The following is a 20,544-nucleotide window of genomic DNA, read 5'->3' on the forward strand; positions in this document are numbered from 1 at the left end:
AATACTGCTGTAACTAAACTTGTGCACATATATGCTGCATATATAAGACACAGCCACCATGAGGTTGGTGCCCCTTTTTCTTAAAGCCTTGAGTTTTTTTGAAACTGGATTTCATGAGCATGGAGTAACTCCCATTATGAAACTGGGGGGCACTCAGTAGCTTGGCAATTATAAGATAAGCCCAATCTGAAAGGCCCACTCTGCTTTATATTTTTCCCAGAGAACCATGGGAACTATAATTTGCAAAATAAACATACATTTGTATTCAATAACACCTGAAAGTGAAGATTAAAAACCTAACACAGAGATCAAAACCTAACTCAGAACATGCTTAGTGGGTACGTGGAGGGAGTCGAGGGTTGTTTTCTTGTACACTTTGATGAAAGTGAACTTCTTTCTGTAATCAAAAGGCCTTGAAAGCTAGGTTTAGCTTTTGTATACAGTCTGTGTTTGGACACTTTTTTTCCCAGTTGAAAGTAAAATATGACCCTTACCTTAGTTACAGTTACAAGTTTTCCATCAGTAGTGACTGTACATACGGTGGCCTGTCTGTTATATGTAGTGTATATGTTGAGAGATACTGTGTATCTTATATGAACTGATTAAGTTAATTCTCTCTGTATTAGATGTATTAGACTTTTATATAATATCTTTCATCAGTGAGTTTGACTGACGAGCTTACTGTTTGTTCATAAGCCAGTCTTGATTTGATTTCTAATGTATAACATGCCCTCCTCCGCTGAATTTACCTTCCTTTTCCTTTTTCAGACATACAGCTCACATAACTGGTGTATCATTCCTCTCTCCCATTCAGCTGCCTGTGTCGCACCCAGGGAACCAAAATATCTCCCCCTGTATTCTCCAGCTAACACGCGCTTCGTAGTTTGTTTGGACAACATGACTTACTGCATGATATCTCATATGTATTTGTATATATCTCATGTTTTCTCTCCCCTCCTCCCCCCCTTTCCCCCACCTCTCTTTGTTTTGTCATATGTCATCACCACTCTCTCTTCTATCTCTTCTCTCTTATTCTGTCTCTTTCTTTCTCACTGTCTTTATCAGTCATTGCTTGTCCCAGGCAAAAGTCCGAGTAAATATGGACGCCGAGGCAGTGCCATAGGGATAGGAACAGTAGAAGAGGTTCATGTCTAATTCTAACTACTCTCCAACTACTTGCTTTCCCTCTTTGTTTCCTTTTCTTGTTTGCATGGCTCCTTTGCATCATAGCCAAACATGTCTCTCTGCACATTTCAGCTCCCTAATGTGTATTCCGTATATCAGAAACTGTGTGCTGCAGACAGGATATATTATTTAAAAGGCATCATCATTTTAGTCTGTGAACATAGTCCTGCCCATTTTCCAGTGAATTAGTTGCTTTAGCAGGTCCAATCTTTTATGTTTTCTAGACTAATATATGTATAAACTGCTAAGAGTATTTGCTTCTACTCTTATTTTCTTCTCTGCTTTACTGCAGTATGTGCACACCTGCTATAGTTTTACTCTATAGTTTCATTCCAGTGTGCTTAATTCTGTATTTGTTAAAAAATAATGAATATTTATAATTTAATAAGCCCCATACAGAGAAATTGTGAAAAACGCCCCCTGCCCCCCCACTGCTCTTTGAAGCCACATGAAATAAAAGCCTCTTTTTTTTTAAAGTTCTCATTTCGAGAGCATTAAAAGGGAGATTGAACGAACAAAGCAGATGCTGAGAAAGCATATTTAGCGTTAGGCTCTGGAGCTTTTAAACCCATCTTTCATCTCCCGCCTTAGTGTGCTCTGCTCTGGCTGAAAGACTGCCACCAGGGCTTGTCATTAAGCTGCGAAAAGCATATTTTAACATTTTTTTTCATCATACTGACAGCTCGGAGGGAGCAGTGTTACTCTTCAGCCTGGTAATTCAGGATGATATGTTTTTGAAATTTTGCCAAAGTGTTCTCTATGATACAGCACACGACAAATGAATGGTTCAGTGGTCAAAGTAACCATTAGCTCTCCTCAGTGATAAATACCTAAAGTGATAAGCTCTTGAAATGAACCTAGTTTATTATACAAGGTATTGGAAATATTTTGGCCTTGTCCCTGAACGGCTTTCCCCTTTCCCTGTCAGTCTCTGATAATCCCAGGAAAAAGCCCAACCAGGAAAAAGTCTGGCCCTTTCAGCTCCCGGCGAAGCAGTGCCATCGGCATTGAAAACATTCAAGAAGTCCAGGAGAAGAGGTGGGAGAAGATTCCTGTGATAATTTACATAGCATACCTGTACACCATCTTCTACATAAAATAGCTTTATTCTTTTTTCTATTTTTCTCACTATTATTTTTACCTTGTAGCAGTAGAGATAACTCCCCAAACACTCAGAAGACACCTGACAGTGGCCACGCCTCTCAAGATCCCAAATCTGACAATTCATCCAATCAGAGCTCTCCTGAGGTGCTCACAACTACCAAGAACAGGTATATATAATAAACAGGCTCCTACCATATCCCTGGAGACTCACTAAAAATTTTAAATACCATGTTTTGCCATTCCTGTATTTGTGTAACTGCTGGGTAATCCTGCCTTAGGGTAACATGTAGTATCACCATACATAAGATAAAATCAGGTTGGAGTTGTTAACCCAGGGTGTAGTTCTTATCTTGTTGGCAGGGCCCCATCCATCCCTGAGGCTCACGACCTTTCCCGCTCGTCCTCCAATGCCAGCAGCTTTGCCAGTGTGGTGGAGGAGAATGAGGCAGAGGCAACAGAAGAATATGACACAGGCATGGTAAGCGGTGTATCCTGTATATGTACTACATGTAGAAACACAAATTATAAATTGTATTTAAGCTATCGCATTCATTTTGTTTTTTCACTATAATCTGGTTTTCTTGGTCATCTTGCCATATTCTCCAGGAGAGTCTGTCATCTGCTGGAACACCACATAAGCGAGACTCCTTCCCCTACAACACTTGGCTGGAGGACAACAACAGTAACACTACTACCACCAGTCGTGGGAGCTCCCCAGGTGAGAGAGACAGAGAGCTTGGAGAACAAGGTCCAGCTTATTAAAAGTTTAAAGGGAAGGGTTAAAAGTGAAGAAGCCCCGTAGTTAAGCAATGCATAATTAATGCATTCAATTCATGACTTAATGTAATAAGAAGCTAATAAATAATCATGTGGCTTTGTGATTGTAATGAGGAAGTTAACATATAATAAAAAATAATATTTTTTTTTGTGTAATATGTTTAGAACACAAGTGTAATATATAATGAGAAATTGATATGCAGCTATCTTTTCAGAATATTAATTAGCAAGTATAGTCTTTCATTTAACCTCTTTAATGTGTAATAAAGTTCACTTTCTATTTCTTCTGCAAAACAAGTAAAAGCTTCCTTTTTTTTCAAAACATAAATGATTCATATTGTATCATTTAATATTTATATAACTGTCTATATCAGGTATGAGTCTTTTCACACATTGCTAACCTATCCTTCAGGGCCTGGTAAACCTGATCGAGGAAAGGGGATGAAACTGGAACGATCACACAATCAGCAGTCCTCATCAGTGAGTCAATCAGCCAGCTCTAAACTAAGATCTCGTGCTTTCATTTGTCTCATTTCATTGCATTCTTTCTTTTAATTTGCAGTCACAACAAGTGTATACTCTTCTGTAAGACTGACCAATTCCTATAGACCAATACAGTCTCTGCTTTACTGCTCTGTAGTGCTGCACTAATTATGTGAGTTGTTACTGATACTGTTCTTTTTATTTTCACTGCTCCGTGTGCAGAACTGTTAGCTCGTCTCACCTGGTAGTGTCCTGGATCTCCATCTTCAGGTTGGAATTCCTCTCTGCACACTTATGGCTTTAATCCACAGGTTTACTATGCACAGATGGTTCTGAAACACAGTATCCACATGCACTAAACCAAAATGCTGCTTGTGAGCATTTGTTATACAACAGTCTTCTGTCTTAGTTTTATACATAATCCTCGTCAACAGTACTGAGGAATAAACAAAAAGAAAGCAAATCTGTGTTTCGGCACAGCTGGATTTATTGTTAAATATCACTAATTGTATGAATACTACACATTCTTCTACTTGTATTAAAGTTTTGACCAGAATTTTCTTCTCTTCCAAAAGCATTCCCATAAGTCACAGTCCTTCTGGGAGATGAGACAAGTGCAGGCATTCGCCATGACCAGTGATGAGAAGGAAAATGAGAAAGAAGATGAGAAAGAAGAGAAAAAGCCTGGCCAGTCTGCTGCTCAGTGAGGCCAGAGTTCAGCATATCTACAGAAACCTGGAGGACACTGGAGTGGATGATGCACAAAGAGGGGCTCAGCTTTTGCACAGTGTTCTTTCCTTCCACTCTTTTCTTTGCCTCTTTTTTAAAAACCTGACCTTTGTTCCAAAATGCACAAATATAATTGTTGTATTTGTATGAGATATTACCTTGTCTGGGTTGTCTCTTTAAAGCCGAGGTGTGCTGGTTATACACGGTAAAGACAGTGCCATTGTGCTCTCTGTTGAGACTGAGTGAAGGACTGTTGATGCAACAAGTGAACTGCCTGGATGGTTTTACCAAATCAACCACGATATTGGCTTAATGAAGATCTCCAGTGTACGTGTTATACAAAATATTTGGCGTCAGATTCGAGTATTTTGTCACAAAATATCCAATGTGATAAAAAGACATTGCTGTTAATGTGATTATTTTCCAGGTAAAATACAAGTGTAACTGCAGCAAATAACTGTGTTCTTTGCTCCAGTGCCCACTGTTACCTACCAAACCTAACATCATAGTTTGTGGTAAAGATAGCATTGTATTGTAAATACCTTGAAATGGCCTTATAATTTAAACAATTTCCCTGGCCTTCAGTTTTTTTACCTCACTTTTTTCACTCACATGTTCTGCAGCCAATAACGGGAGAGCAGTATTAGATTAAATGTGAAACTAATACATTTAGAATAATTTTAAGCACACTAGTTTAAAAGTTTGTGGCATAAATCTTTAAAATCTGCTAATGTATAAACATACTGTACCAATCAATGAGTGATTTAACTGATTTGTCTGTCTTAAATGTTGATATGGAGATAGCTCTCAACATTATGCTGTTTTTTTCTCTCTAATGTACTTTTTTTATTTATTGATTTGGTTCCTTTTAAAGAAGTATTTATGCTGTACCTCTATGGTGACTACAAAGACTACAAACAGCCAGTCATATGCTTGTACTGTCTGTGTTGTTTTGGTGTGAATTATATTGTTGTCATCTGTAAAGCTCTGTCTATTTCAGGGGTTGGGATTTCATTGAGTGCAGTAAATTTGCAATGCAGATGTATAATGAAACAGTGAATCTTTATTTGCTTTTAAAGCAAGACAAAAACTCTAAATACCACTACTGATTTTGTAAATAGATGTTAAGTTTGAGGACTGTATGTGTAATGTATAGGCGGATAATTCAAAATAGGATTGACCAATTACTGCCAAGTTAATTATTTGCGTTTTTTATTTTGTTTTTCCATAACCTCAAATTTTAAATATTTTGAGAGAATTTTATAAATTAAGATAATTTCAGAGACTGTTCTGTTAAAGGGAAATCTCACAGTACATCCAGCTGATCATTTCAGTTGCCTTATGTTGCACACTGATGGTGTAAGCATAGCTAGTGAAGCAAACAAGTTATGGGCAGCAGGATTTACAGTGAAATGAATGTTTTGTCCTTGATGTTATTTTTGGTTTTTGTAAATAAATACCCTGAGAACTTTACCATCTATTGCATATTTCTTTCCTTGTGCTGCATCACAACATTTAGTGAAAGCTCATTACTTAGCTGTAGCATCTTTCCATCCTTTTCTTCTCACACAAATACATTTTTTTCTGAATGCCAGATAGTAGAAATCATATAGAGAAATGCCTTCATACTGTAGGTGTTCCATTTCCCACAGACTTAATGAAAGCTGAGCGAGAAACCCCCATGAATAAATGATTTGATGTGGCTGCCCACAAGCCTGCAAAACTAGAGCGATCTAAAAGTGGAGAATTCCCTGGTTATGCAACTGTGCCACATGGAGGAAAGAGATATATTCAGATTTAATGAGTTAAAGGGGAATAAAACTGAGCCATAACCGAAACTAGTTTTCGAATTTCCCAACAATTACAAGCCACGTGACTGCCGGCCACAGGAGTTTTAGAAATGTACATACAATGTACAAATCAAAGTTTTGAACACGCTGAATGTTTCAGTTTTATATACTGATAATTCCGTGAAAATTCATCACATCAGTAGTAGCATAAAATACTAATTAGTTAGTTTAAAAAAACACGCTAATAAGTCAGATTTAGATTTTTTGCATAAACAATAACAGTAGCTTGCCTCTCTGTGTAGAGATACAAATTAAGACACCTGAGCGATGCACTAGATTTATTCGCCTACTACACCGTATGTATAAGAATTTGAGCTCTTCTTGAACTAATCTTAATAATAAATAAATAAATAAATAAATATTAATATCAATACTACTGGTACCACTAATACTACTAATAAAATGATGAAAGCGATGAAGCTACTACACTGTGGGGCATGACAGTGCAAAGTAATAAAGAAATCCAGACCAACAGAGATTTCTATCCCTACTGAAAGAAACAATCACTCTGAATGTTACAGAAAAAACTTATAAAGACCTTGAAATAGAAATTGAGAAAATGCCGGACATGAAAATTACAAAAGCACCAGTGGTGTTAAGTTCTATTTGTTTGGTGAAGGAAGGATGAAAATTACACCAACAAAATCGCTGGTAATATCAGGATAAAAGAGCTCCAGCTCTTTCTCTACTTTATCCATCGAGTGAACTAACGTGCTCTCATGGGAGTCCTGGGTTTTAAGCGATAGATTTGTACTACTACTGTTGTTACTACTACTACTACTACTACTACTAATAATAATAATAATAATAATAATAATGGGCATTTTGTTTCAAATCAAAGCCTTAAGGAATATAAATCTAATCGGCGGAACCTTTCTCAGCACGGAGAAACCGGAAGCGACTTAAATGTGTGTCGCACGGAGCGGAAGTAGTTAGCTGAAGTCACATTGAAGACGGAGCCTCGGGTCATAGTAATACTAGGTAACTAACCTAACTCTTTTTTGAATTAAACGAGGTTGTTATAAACATGCCACCAAGTAGTTAAAGGCAGAAAAATTCTATCCTTAGCTTTTAATATTTGAGGGTTTTGGCGGCTTCTTAAGTGGAGCTGCTGGTTAACGCGCCTGTTTAGCCATGATGGCTAGCCGGCAATTACAGAATACTTTAATTTTCTTCGGTCTCTATTGTTTCATTTATTTTTTGCTATCTTACTGTTTGGACGTTTTATTTTCATTTTTAATTCACCCGCTGTTGGCCACCTGGTTATCCGCTGATTCAAACCAGAACGTTCGCATCCAATATTTCTGGGTTTTGATAACAGTTATTATATAAGCCTTTCACAGTGTCCCAGCACTTAGGGTAACTCTTAAAGTGGAGATGGCTAAAGGCAGCTTTACCAGCCCAAACAATAATTACTGGAAACCTAATTTGCCACAGTGGAAACCAGTGAGACCTACAGGTTAACAAGCCCTAGAACAGCCAGCTGCCAGCTCATGGGTCAAAATGTTTCACATTTTTGTTGTGAAGTCCAATTCAAATTTTAACATCTGGTAACACATATATTTAGATTATTAAACATCTTTTGCTGCATTACTTCATGCATGTGAGGGCAAATAGTTATTTAACTGTATTTATGTGTGAGAGAGTATAATGCCAGTGGAAAGGTAAATGTGTTTTGTTAGTTCCATGTATGAACTTAATACATAAAGTCATTCTGAAGTGCTTTACCTAATATTTCTATGGTTTGAGAACTAAAACAAATGTTTGTTTTTATCTCTGGAACAAGTCACAAAATTAGTAAACAAAAAAAAGGGCCAGAAAATAGTTGGCATTACTCTCACCATTCTTTCATAAACATGTCTTAAATGAGCTTAAATCAGCTACTCTGCATCTAGAATAACATAATATTCAGCTGCAGCAATTTTAATAATAGTGGATCCATTTATTTGTCTGTCATTTAGAATACAATCCCAACAAATTCGTGGACCTATTTTCTGTGAAATGTGATATTTTTTCTGGTTTTTCATAAATAAGTTTTAGACAGCTTGGTTGGACAAGACAGTATAGATAAAGTTAAATGTTGTTGGGATTTTTTGTGGGGCTCTCAGGTGCCTCTTTCAGTCTTCATCAGCAACGAGTTTTTCTGAAAACTAGGGAACCTAAAGTCTTGGTCAGACGAACCTAGACACCATTCAGCAACCCACAATCTTTGCAGATTGCAAGAAACTGTTAAATGGCTGAAATTACAAATTTTGTTCACTAGCTGGCTGGCACAGGGATAAGTGACGAGTAGTTGCACTGTGGCCAAGGGGACACAGTCTAGTCTCGGCCTGTGTGACTGTTGCTTTAGTGAACTCTGTTTTATAGACTAAATAACCAGTTAACATGGAAGATGGATTATATTTTTCTTTATGTATGAAGTTATTGTTACATTACTAGTTTGATTGCTGTGACAGATAAGAGTAAGCCCATACTTTGTCCTTTTTTTCCCACAGGACCAGGGACCAGTGAGCTCATTCCTGATGACCTTGTTTGGATAACCACTGACAATGTTTGCCTCAAAGATCGTCCCTCGTCTCAGCCTATTACGCAAAGCAACTTGTGAGTAAGAACAAATAGCCAAATATCTGTCTTCCTACATTCAATACTGTATTTTCTATTTCATTAAAATCAGACTTTTTTTCTTCCCCTTAATGGCAAGGTGCACTTCAACCCCATGGAGAAACTTTGAATGGATGTTTACAACCAGCCGCTTCTGCTTACTGCTCTTCACTTCATCAAAAACTGAGAAACTACTCAACAGCGGCAGACAACAGGTCTCCTCCACGATGGGTCCAGCTTGAGCCGGAGCTGGACGAGGCTCTCATACCACGTAAACTGTCAGTAAGTCCCCTGGAGAGCTGGCTCTCACTACGCTACTCCCTCCCTCCGCTGCTGGAGTCCACTCAGCCACAGGAGGATGTAGAGCTTCTAGAGGAGAAGGTGCTGCCGCCTATCTCCGTCCCTGTTTTGGAAGACGGGGAGGGTACAGTAACACCACTCAGATGTAAGAATGTTCTAGAGATACGGCGGCGGAAGATGAACCGGCATAAATACAAGAAGCTGCAAAAACGGACTAAGTTCTTGAGAAAGAGGGTGCTGGAGGGCCGAGGAAAGAAGAAGCAGGTGGGACTTTTCTTTCACATCTATCAGACCATTTCTTTTCTTTTTTTTCCTGCTATGATGTCTTGAAGTTTGATAATGAAACGGTAATGATAAAAAATGCAGTACTAGCAGTGCCCTACCTGATGTTTATGTTGTGCTATTTTAAGACTTGTGTGACTGATGTGCACTAGTTACAGTTTTCCAAAGCTAGATGAATATAAAACAGCCAACTTTGTCTTTATCATGTACAGAAACGCTTTGAGGAGGATCTGAAGAAGATTTGGATGCGGGCTGGACTGAAGAAGGCTCCAGAGGGATGGAGCACACCTAAGATCTTCATTAAACAGCATGGAAACAGAAGGAACTGAAAAATTCTGATTAAAGTCTGCATCCCAACGTTTACCCTGGATGACTCTCCACACTTCACACTGTTCTAACAATCAACCTGCCGTGTGTGCTTTTCACTTTAATTAAAGCATATTTGAGTGATGAGCTAAATAATGGTGTAGATAGTCTAATAAAAAAAACTCCCTCTGTGAAGGTGTGATGTGTCTGAATTTCTAATTTTTTTTCACCTTCAGGCTGACTTTCACATTGTCAGCTACTTCAGCTTCTTTTTCTTGTTGTACTGTAGATGGCAGTATTGTGCAAAGTATGCTAACTAAAGTTTATGCTGCCAATAACTCACAAAGGAAGAAAGTGGTGTGGAAGTTTCCAACATGAAAAAAAAACCCTCTTCATGTGGGACACGTGGAACAAAATAAAATGCCAACCTAACCACATACATTGCAGCTATCACTTAATATTTAATTTAAAAGCTGCAAATCATTTGTTTCATTATAAGATGATTTTCTAGCAGCTGTTAGTCGCATTAAAAGAATTTGGGGATTGTTGGAAAGTGTTTAGTTTAACGGAGATTGGTTGTGTTCTTGGGTGCAGTTATCCGAAATGCTATTAAGATACCAGTGTTCTATTTAAAAAAAGGCAATTGTGCAATTTAGTGCGCATATTTGTGAAGTGTTTAGCACCAAACTATTGCAGTGTTGGATTTCATTGGCTAGCGGAGGGCGGGACTTGTTTAGACTCCAGCCTGCATGAACACAACAAAGTCCTGCTGCTGCTGGGTGAACTTCAGGCGCTCTGGTGTTTTATCAGTTGATGCACTCACCTCCTCTGACGGGCTTTTAACATCTGACAATTTTGATAAATAGTTCCTCGTCGACATGGCTCTCCTTCAGAGTAAGTGAAGTCCTCTTAAGTCGTCTCACTTTTAAAAAAAAAAAAAGATGCTTGCTAAATTTTTCTTTGTGCCATAATTGCATCCAGGTCAGTCGGTAACAAAAGCAGACTCCTTTGCCAGGTTTGCTTTGCCTCAGCTAAATACTTTTCTGATCTTTTTCATTATTCTTCTCTCACAGAGTCTCTGTAAGCTATTATATGTAACTGTAAATATCTTGCATCTGTATTTTTCACTGCTTTTTGTTTTGTTTTTTTTGTTTTTTTTTGCTGTACACTCATTTTTGCAAACTGAGTTAACCGATGCAAGATTAATCTAATGTGTTTTCATGCTTTGTATTGATAACCCACGATCTTCATCATTTTAACCTTTTTTATGTTATTTTTACATTTAAAGCCTCTTGCAGGTATGAACATCTAATCTCAAACTACGGCCCTGTACAGTTTCTAAATTTTTTGTTCAAAGTGATCAATAAAATGAGTGATTCAATAAAATAGATCAAATGCAATCAGACTGGCCTCGGCCTGTTGATACAGTAGACAGGCCATAGTTTGTGACTCTGGGATTTTTTTATGGCTTCAACCCAATGTGTTTCCAGTTAACTGCGGTTTGAGTGGAGGAGTCAGCACAATCCAGCAGCCAGTCATTATATGTGTCAGTAATGAGTGTTTCACCACGAGTGGGTCTTTTGGAGTCCGGACGGCGTGGAGGAGAGGGAGCAGGAGGGGGATCTAACCATCATAAACACAGTTTATGGTGGTTGGATCCAACTTAATGAACGGCCACAAAACAACAGGGCATGGAAAAGATTAGAAGTGCTGTTTTGACTCAAACAAGTGTGTAAACATGTAGCTACTCATTCATGGCAGAAAATGACAAGGTCACGATAAGGTAGCATATTTATGCTCTGGAAAATCCTAGCAGGCAATCCCCTGAAATTTTGAGCTCAATTTGTCCTCCATAAGGTTAGAGAAGATGCCCACACACTGAGATGTTGCTGATGTTGCTTTGGCAGCTATGACATTTGGGCGCCATCAGATCATCTGAACATGATAAATGACCTCAAAATTACAGACGTCACCTAATTATTCCTTTTTTTTTTTTTTTAACCTGTCCCGTTTGGTTCTTTTGCCATCAGAATTATTGTCTAAAGGCGAAGAAAGATGCAAGGATTTACACCAAATGGACCATCCCAGCCTTGCCGTAATGGTCCATTTGATTCACCTTTATTGTTTATTTTATTTTCACTTGCTGAATACGGGACAGACTTGACTGGTGGAAAGAAAGGGGAGAAAGAAAGAGGGAAGAAAAACAGCTGAGAAGAGGGACGGGAAAAGGGCAAAACCAAAACCAACAGAATAAGCAGACAAAAAATACATATATCGATCACCTGGATCACCTGTTGAGAAAGAAAAAGAAAGCAAGCAGAAGAAAACGAGAGTAATAAACAACATCACAATGATATATGGGAATATGACAGTAAATACTAAATATTAAACATTATTGTGCAGCACGTGAGATCGACAGCGCACAGTGTGCTTTGAGGTAGGAGCCAAAAAGGGTGTAGTTTGTGTGTGTGATCACCCGTGTGTGCACCTGTGAGCATGAACGCGCTTGTTTTTAAAAGGTTCCTTCATGTAATGATCTGCTAGAGGGTGTGGGGGGCCACTGCCCCGTCCTCCAGGGCATGAAGCAGGTATGGAGGAGATCAAAACTCCAGACATCCAGAGGCCCCCAGAACACAAGAGACCAAGGAAGACCAACAGAGGGGCAGCCGCATGCACTATCCCAGAAAGAGCTGAGGAGAGTCCCAGATGAGGGGTCACTCAGCAGCCACGGAGCAGAAGCCGGGGGGGGTTGCAGTGACGTGCCCGTGAGCTCCGCCGGCAGCCAGCTGTGCCTGAGTGACCGAGCCCCGGGCCGAGAGGCCAAGGGCACCCCATCCCCGAAGATCACCTAATTATTCCACGTGAAGATGAAACTCATGTAAATCTGCAGAAAGCAATCCATACACAAATAATCCAACATGTTTGCAGTGGTTTAGAATGTAATTACTAAACGTAATCAGTGCTAACACGCTGTTTCCACAGGACGGTCAATAAGCCCTCCAGGTCTCTGAATGTATCTTTGTATGTTTAGCTGAGTCTGCAGCTGCACAGATTTGTCTGATTTATTTTCAACCTGTGACAGGGCTGTGAGCAAACTTCACACTTGAATAACATCCGTGAATCACAGACTTTATGCTGAGTAAACTCATTCTTTATGTTTAAATCATACCTAAAACGTTTTGCTTTTTTACCTTCAGGATGAGATTTTAATGAGTGATTCAACGTGTGTGAGTTTGGGGAGTAAAATGACAGCAGTGATTTTGCACTCTATTTGGCAAATGTCTGTTATTATCACTAGTAATTCAATAGCCCCTTGTTAAGTCTTACTGTTAAAACAGCCTCATGAGTCAACAGCCTGTGTGTGTCTGATGACAGACAATTAAAGGGGCTGAGACGCTTTGTTTTTACCATCTGCAGGAAAGTTTTTGCCCTACAGTAGAAAAGCCAGCAAAGTTTTCCAGGATGAGGTCTCCTCTCTGATGCCAGTGTGTGCTGAAGTCATTTTGTCCAGCTTGAAGTGTTATTGAGTTTACTGCATCAAAGAACAGTAGCAGAGGTACTCTCATAGCCTGATGGTGAAGATATGCAACACAGCTAAAACTGCTAAACCTGTTACTGACTTGTGTTGTATGTCAAACCCTGCACTTAACCATGCATACAAAAAAAAAACAATACAGTGCAATAATTGTTGCAAGTTTCCACTCATTACTTGCTCCTCTGGATAACATTCAGTAACTTTAAATACTTTACACAGTTTAAAAATGCTGCTAATGGTTATATACTCGGTGGAACTCAAATGCAAGGCTTTTGACCAGAGCCAGTTCATACCAGTGTTATCTCACTAACACAGGCTCCCAGTATATTTAAAGTTCTATTGGTGACATTTTGAAAGTGCTTTGTGGTCTAATTTCTTGAGATATTTCTGACCTCTTAGTATAAGCATACCTTAAAATCCCCAGGCTGAAGTCTTGTAACTCTTCCTGAGGCCCAGTTTAAGACAAGAGGGGGCAGAGCTTCTACAGTTAGTGCCTCCGGCCTCTGAAATGACCTGCACAGAGGAAGTCAGTCATCTCATCTTAAAATGGAACCTAATGCTCTCTTACTTTTATCTTTTGTATCACTGTGATTTTAAAAGCTGACGAGCTCGTGACGATTTATTGATTTGCCACCGTATTTGCATGAAACATTTCAAAGCTTGAAAGAAGATTCACTGCATTACTGAAATAAATCTTGTCTCTATAGTTTATAATAACAAGTACCGTTATGGTGAAAACAAACAGGTGTTTGGTCTTGTTCTGAGACTTTTGACACTTGGTACTGTGACTGGAGTGCGCTGAATAACAGCCTGGTTCTTCATCCCCTCAGGATCACGGCCTTGCGACAAGCCAGCAGCGGCCGAGATGAATAGGGGCTCTGTATGCTTTGGCTGCATACATCTCTGCCCGCCTTTCAGTAAACAGACGGCGAAATAGCACTGTGGGAAAAATGCATTAGAAATAGCAAATGTGCTGTCGGAAAATCCCTAGAGCGAGAAAACACAAACAGCGAAATGTATTTCCAGAGTGTGTTGTTGACATCTGGTGTGTTTGTCTACTTTTGTCTTCCTTTGCTGAACTTCTGTTTTAAAGCGTTACCTTTTCACCATGTGCTTGTTTCTTCAGTTTCACTCTATCTCTTTTAAGTTGTCCTCTCACTGAACCCACATCTGCTCAGACTCTGAAAGTATTCAGTGTTGGGTCAGTACGAGATCAAAGCTAAACTCTCCAGGCACTTCAACCAATTTGTGGGTGGAAGCGCTTGAAGTGTTTCTCAAGAATTAATCAGTGGAAATATGTGGAGACAAATCTATATAACGCAGCATCAGCAGGCTGTGTGAATTAAAATCATCAGTAGGATAAAACTCTAATCATTCTGGATTTTGTTTTTTTCAGTTCTTGCTGTGCTCTTCCTGCCGGGAGGTAAGAGACTTTCTTTTTTTTAGGCACAGCATATTATTTTGGATTATTTACATTTACATCTTTGCTGCACTGAATTTGTGACTACATGTGTTTATATGCTGTGTCAGCTTGGGGACAGAGCAGCAGCAGCAGACTTGGTGCAGTGGTGGAGGCGAAGAACGTCACTCTTCCCGCGGGATCTAATGCCATCCTGCCCTGTCACAGCCCCCACATGGTGTGGATCCAGGACAGACTGAAGGACCGTCAGAGGGTGGTGCACTGGGACTTGGTCCGCAGCAGCCCGGAAAATTCTGTGGAACGAGTCTTGGACATGTCACCTGGGGCCAACCAGAGGGTCTACAACGCCTTCAACAAGGGCCGCGTTTTCATCCCAGACTCTGCTTTCAGTGATGGCAACTTCTCCCTTATTATTAACAGTGAGACTTTTAATTCTTTTTTGCAGTAGCACTATGAACATTGTTCGTGCTTAGTTATAATTTTAATATAATTGTGTTAATTCTATTTTAAAAATTTTATTTATATCTTTTCAGACGTGGCAGCAACTGACAAAGGAGTTTATACTTGTAATTTACACCATCACTACTGTCAGATTCACCAGTCTATTCAAATCCAGGTTGACGTCACTAAATCAAGTGAGGCTATCTGATCTAAAATACTATATTTGTTCCTTGAATTGTCATGCAGATGTATTTAATTACACCTAAAAATTTATTACACCTGAATGTGTTTCCAGCCCGTAAAGAGAAGCGGTACTGGGATGGAGAGAAGACTATATTGGTGGTCCTGTTGGGCAGTTCAGTGGTATTGCCTTGTGTGAACCGGCGCCCCTTGTGGAGAGAGGGTCTCCAGGAGGACCAGCAGCAGGTGGCCCACTGGGACTTCCAGCCTCCTGGTGTGCGTCCTGATAAGGCTGACCGACTGGTGGACCTGTACGCCTCCGGAGAGCGTAGGGATTATGGACCTCTCTTTGCCCAGAGCAAGATGAGCGTGGCAGAGAATGCTTTTACACTAGGAGACTTCTCACTGTTCATCTCTGACCTGAGGCCCGCTGACAAAGGCCTTTACTCCTGCCACCTGCACCATCACTACTGTGGTCTCCATGAGAGGCGCATCTTCAGACTAACTGTGGGACCTCCACTCCTGCCTGATTCCACTCCAGCACCCAGAATTTTCCAGAATGATGAACCAGAACCAAGTAAGTAACAAACATCCATAGAAATTCGTTTTCCCAGAACAAAGTCATGGTAAATGGTTTTTCCTGTATGGTTTTTTGGGCTGAACTGTGCACAGAGAAATAAGACCGCTCCTGTTTTTTTTTTTTTGTTATATTTATAGGCATAGTTGGTCAGTTAAATCAGTTCTTCCTCCTGCCAACTTTCTCCTCAGTCCTCCCTGTTTTTGTGTTTGAGCTGAAGAGGGAGGAGGCAAGGAATGCAGGAGCTAGTTGAGAAAGACGGAAAGAAAGAAAGAAAGAAAGAAATTCTTTCATATTCTTGTTTATTTGGTTTTGCAGATTGGATAGAAGGAGATTTAGAGATATCTTTTTGCATCTTTTGCTTGAAAAGCTGTCTACATTAATTAGTTCTGTGATGGAATTGCTCTCATTTTCCTCACAAACTGCTTCATTTAGAGCTTTTTTTTCTTTGTTTATCTGAACATATTTTAGCTAGACTGAGCAGAGGAATGGGTTTCAACATCCAATACTTTTTGGAGTGGATGGTCACATCCTGTGTTTTTGTTTTTTTGTTCCTCATTTTTCGTGAAGTCTAAACCAGGCATCTAGACCTGTTATACTGCTTCTCCACTTTTGTTTTGTTTTTTCCAGTCTCTCCTCCGTTTCTTTGGTAGAGGCATTTATCAGCAGTTACAGGAAGTCTGGCCCATCTGTTCAACATCTGGGCCAGCTGCGACATGAAAGAGCAAAGTAAGGGGAGGGTATGAAAGTACGTGTTAGACTATAGATTCTCCTCCCCTTCAAAGAAATGACAGCCAATTTAAAATTTATGCTAGAAAGAAATGCATGTGTGATGCATTTTTTTCCTGCCCACTTAGCTCTTATCTGCACCTCGCTGAGCTTGTTAGAAAAAAACCAACTATTTCTATTCACCCACATTACATTACAAGCAACATGGGAACTTTTCACAGCTTTTCACGTTGTTGTCGTAGTTATTGATGACATGAAACAAAAATAAAAAGGAGTTATTCCTTGTAATCATGAGGGAAGCATTTTGTGAGCTGTCACCAGTTCAAGAGAAATATCAGCCTCTGAAAAGAAGATGATTCCCTTTATTTCATTGACTTGCAAATGATGTGTATCCCACCATTTGAAAAAAAAAAAAGCCATTAAAGCATACACACTTGATCTGTTAAGAAAATGGTAATGGACCACTGCTACAGCATGGCTGGAGCTCTCCTCTCAGCAGTTGTGCTGAGAGACAATGACCTTGGATATGTCTTTGCATTTTCATGCATATTAGGCACATTATGCAATGACAGCTTTATTTGCCATCAGTGTATACGTAGACCCCCTCAGAGGATGTTGGTAATTAAGTTAGAATAAATATTTTTTCTGTTGACTGGGTGGTTTAAAACAGATAAACCATTGCAAGTTTTCCTCATTAGTTCTTCATTAGTTTGTACTGTCCTTTTGAGCTGCTAATGAAAGACTAGAGATTAAAAATTTTAGTATTTCTGTGATTAAACTGCTTTTTAATTTATGACATATATTAGCAACACATCTATAAGTGTACTTTTTGCAGAAGTAGTTGTGATATACCACATTGTGGTTTGAAATAATGATTAAAGAAGATATAAACAGTTCTCTATTTGTTATGTTTTTGAAATTATGTTTAACTATGTAGATATATAGATGTGGTGCATTGAGACAGTTCAGGTCACTGTGAAACTCTTTGCTGCCTGCCATGTTTAGAGCGGCCTGCCAGATGGTAGACTTCACTGCTAAACTCTGCTGAAGGTGTCACTGATTTATTTTCCATACATGCTCAAACCAGGCTTCTGTGTTTGTTAGAAGAGCAATTTTAAAATGAAAAAGTAATTCAGACATGCAGACAGACCACATTACAGACTTGTCTCCCTTCCCTCACACTTCTCCACTTTTCTGGTCAGCCTGTGTTTTTCTGGGGAGAAAAAAATAACAGCTGCATGACATCAGGTCTGGAAGTCATTACTCCCAAACAGCGTCTTGACATTTAACTCTCTGCTCTCCCTGCTCCGGTGTTTTGCTTTTGGAAACAAATGAAAAAGAGCCTCTAGAGGAATAAAAACCTCTACTTGTGTGGAACTACATTTCATTTGATCCTTGTTTATTGCCATTAGTTTAATCCAATGCAGCAATACAATAGATTTCATTTAAAATATGAGCATGAAATCCCTGGGATACATTGCATTGTTTGGTTTTAGGGTTTATTGAGTTCACTCGATATTTATCATGTGTAATATTCAGTAATTCTTGGAGAGTCAATTAGGTTATTGAAGAAGGAGTTTTATTTTATTCCTGTTCTTTTCTCAGGTGAAGGGGTCGAGCCTCCACGTGTGGTTAATGTCTTTATCCCCGAGCATCGAAGTTATTTCATGCAACATTTGGGCTACTTCCTGGCGACATTCTTACTGCTGGGGTTTATCATCATTGCTCTTATTATGCTGACTCGACGGCGCAAAAAGAGAGGTATTTTTTGTTATATTCCTGCTTGGTTTTTACTTGTATATTGCAACCTGATTGTTTTTCTTAGCATCATAAAAAGCATATTTATCAGGGTTACATTTTGTTATTATTGTGTGCGCTTGAGATTTTTTTTCTGTTTTTTACAGGGCTGGAGTATGAGCTGGGTCGATCCCATCGGTAATACATTATCATGTGGTTAATGTTATGCTGCTTTAACTTTACATTAAATCTAACATTAACTTCTTCACAGGGGAACCGCAATCGCTGGAGGTGAAGTAACTTTAGACTGCACAGAGCTGAAGAGCTGTAACCAAGAGCCTTTGAATTCAGGTGCAGTAAACTTCACCCAAACGCATTAAATACGCACACTTCACTTTCCATCCATAGCTCACTTTCTGTGTGTCTACTTTAATCGACAGAGTACAAAAACAACATAATGAAAGAGCGCGATATGGCTAAAGACTGCAATAAGGGTGAGCAGAAATTGTGTATTTCAGTGAGTAAACACAACAAGTAACATCTTTTCAGCAGATTTTGGTGTTACGATTTCCCTTTCTCACCTCCTCATGCAGAATTTGATGGGAAGATGTGGAAGTGAATGTGATATTTCTGAGACGCTGCTGGCAGGTCCAGGGCAAACACAGGAAGAAATACAGGACCATGGAGAAAAAGGAGAAAAACAGGAAACCCAGGAGAGGACAGGAGGAATGCTCCCTCTGCTGTAACCCTAGCACACTAAGCTTTTTCAGTAAAGGACATCATCTTTCTTTTTTTTTCTTTTCTTTTTTTCTTTTTTTTACCCGATTAAATTTTTTTTATATATATATATACATCTATATATATATGTAACTTAGCTTCTCACCAGCTGTTATAACCATATGGTTAAACTTATATTTGATCCTTCCTCTTTGCATTCATTGTTTTGTTTATATTAAATAGAAAGCATTTTCTTATATAATGTTTTTAAAATATGTTTTTTAATTAAATGCATGCTCTTTATTAAGGTATGTTTTATTATGTACTGCGCATGCTTATGGAGCTGCAAGCTTACGGCTCTTTTTAATTGTTGAAATTTGGATATTTCCTTTTCTTTTTTTTGCATAAATTCTGCTGTAGTGTAAATCACATAAATCATAATGTTTCATAATTCAATTTACTGTATGTTGTAGACATTTTCAAATCTTGTTTGGAAACGAGTATGACATTATTCTAGCTACACAAAAACAGATCTCAACAGTGGTGACAAAGGGACTACCCTTTTTTGTGGATTTTGCTTACAGAAAGGCAGATTAAAATTCTCCTCCCCATAAGTTACCCAAACTGACATACTGTGCAGTTACCTGGTTCACTGAAAATTTATCAGGTGAAAAGTAATGTTGTTACTTTTATGACAATGGACTATAGGCTCAGTCTGTGCAAACTCAGGAAAATTCTCGAACCATTCTTGTTTGCATCAAACAACGATAATGTACCCTGGTTTGTAAAACACTGAATTTTCATGAATGAATCTGCTGGTTAGTGATACAGGAACGTATCTGTTATCAACTGTGTGGCTGTACTTCTGTGAGGAAAAAGAGTGTCTACTATATCAGTAATGCTAAATTGTAAAATGTAGATTAGCCTCTTTTTTTTAACTATTTCTTGCATTTCACTCTGGCTCACCTGCACATTTTAATGTTCCTCTCCTCTAATAAAGATTTCTTCTGCTCACAACAGCAAACACTACATTTGTTTCAAGTGGCTTCCTTAGAATGACCAAATCCCAAGAAACCACATGTGAGCCAATTCGTCAATTTGTCTTAGACCTTAAATTTTGACATGTCTAACTTAGAAACGTATGCACCCAAACTATGCACGTTACAAGTTCTGCTAACTTGAAAGACTCCTGTACTCTCCTTTTCTCTCGCAACTGCTAGTTTTTCAGTAGGTGTGCATCCATCCCTTATTATTCCACATCTGTTCTTGTGAAACCAAAGTTAACAAGAGCTAATCAAAATATAGGGTATTTGTCTCGGTATATGAGATGGGGACCACAAGTGGGACACCTGGTCATTCTAGGGTCCAAAGACATTAACTCACTTAATCTGGTGAACGGATGACCAAGAAACCTATGACGAATAAGTAAAAGGAAAATCTGCGTGAGTATGTTATTTCTACAATATACTAATAAGACATTTTTGGCCTTATATATTTTGGGCTTCCCTTAATTTTCATAAGAATAAAAATATCGGATGAATAAATATCGGATGAATGCTTGAACTTGAGTGACGCTGCTTTACGCAATAAG

The 20,544-nt window shown here is 38.9% G+C and overlaps 3 protein-coding genes across 8 annotated transcripts in view; all 3 read left to right on the forward strand.

Annotated features, from left to right (window-relative positions):
• The window catches only part of LOC116319520 (rap1 GTPase-activating protein 1), a 42,825-nt gene extending 37,074 nt beyond the window's left edge, over positions 1-5,751 (forward strand). For 4 of the 6 annotated variants that reach the window (XM_031738885.2, XM_031738889.2, XM_031738887.2 and 1 more), the window contains 8 exons: positions 1,066-1,143; positions 2,114-2,223; positions 2,334-2,456; positions 2,632-2,767; positions 2,896-3,007; positions 3,479-3,546; positions 3,772-3,819; positions 4,125-5,751. In XM_031738885.2, coding sequence (XP_031594745.1) covers positions 1,066-1,143; positions 2,114-2,223; positions 2,334-2,456; positions 2,632-2,767; positions 2,896-3,007; positions 3,479-3,546; positions 3,772-3,780 — 636 coding nt within the window. In that variant the 3' untranslated portion in view covers positions 3,781-3,819; positions 4,125-5,751. The remainder of the gene's footprint in view (positions 1-1,065; positions 1,144-2,113; positions 2,224-2,333; positions 2,457-2,631; positions 2,768-2,895; positions 3,008-3,478; positions 3,547-3,771; positions 3,820-4,124) is intronic. The other 2 variants (XM_031738888.2, XM_031738890.2) reach the window with 1 other exon arrangement.
• Positions 5,752-7,018: 1,267 nt separating this feature from the next.
• On the forward strand, positions 7,019-9,812 carry aurkaip1 (aurora kinase A interacting protein 1). The gene is made up of 4 exons (XM_031738866.2): positions 7,019-7,109; positions 8,624-8,729; positions 8,830-9,293; positions 9,524-9,812. The coding sequence occupies exons 2-4, from the start codon at positions 8,678-8,680 to the stop codon at positions 9,638-9,640; spliced, it is 633 nt and encodes a 210-aa protein (XP_031594726.1). The 5' UTR covers positions 7,019-7,109; positions 8,624-8,677; the 3' UTR covers positions 9,641-9,812.
• A 140-nt stretch (positions 9,813-9,952) lies between these two features.
• On the forward strand, positions 9,953-19,982 carry mxra8b (matrix-remodelling associated 8b). The gene is made up of 10 exons (XM_031738865.2): positions 9,953-10,511; positions 14,549-14,575; positions 14,683-14,991; positions 15,106-15,207; positions 15,309-15,770; positions 18,105-18,260; positions 18,404-18,434; positions 18,508-18,587; positions 18,677-18,730; positions 18,830-19,982. The coding sequence occupies exons 1-10, from the start codon at positions 10,496-10,498 to the stop codon at positions 18,853-18,855; spliced, it is 1,263 nt and encodes a 420-aa protein (XP_031594725.2). The 5' UTR covers positions 9,953-10,495; the 3' UTR covers positions 18,856-19,982.
• The last annotated feature ends 562 nt before the right edge of the window (positions 19,983-20,544 follow it).

This window comes from Oreochromis aureus, linkage group 20 (genome assembly GCF_013358895.1).
Source record: "Oreochromis aureus strain Israel breed Guangdong linkage group 20, ZZ_aureus, whole genome shotgun sequence".
Taxonomy (NCBI): domain Eukaryota; kingdom Metazoa; phylum Chordata; class Actinopteri; order Cichliformes; family Cichlidae; genus Oreochromis; species Oreochromis aureus.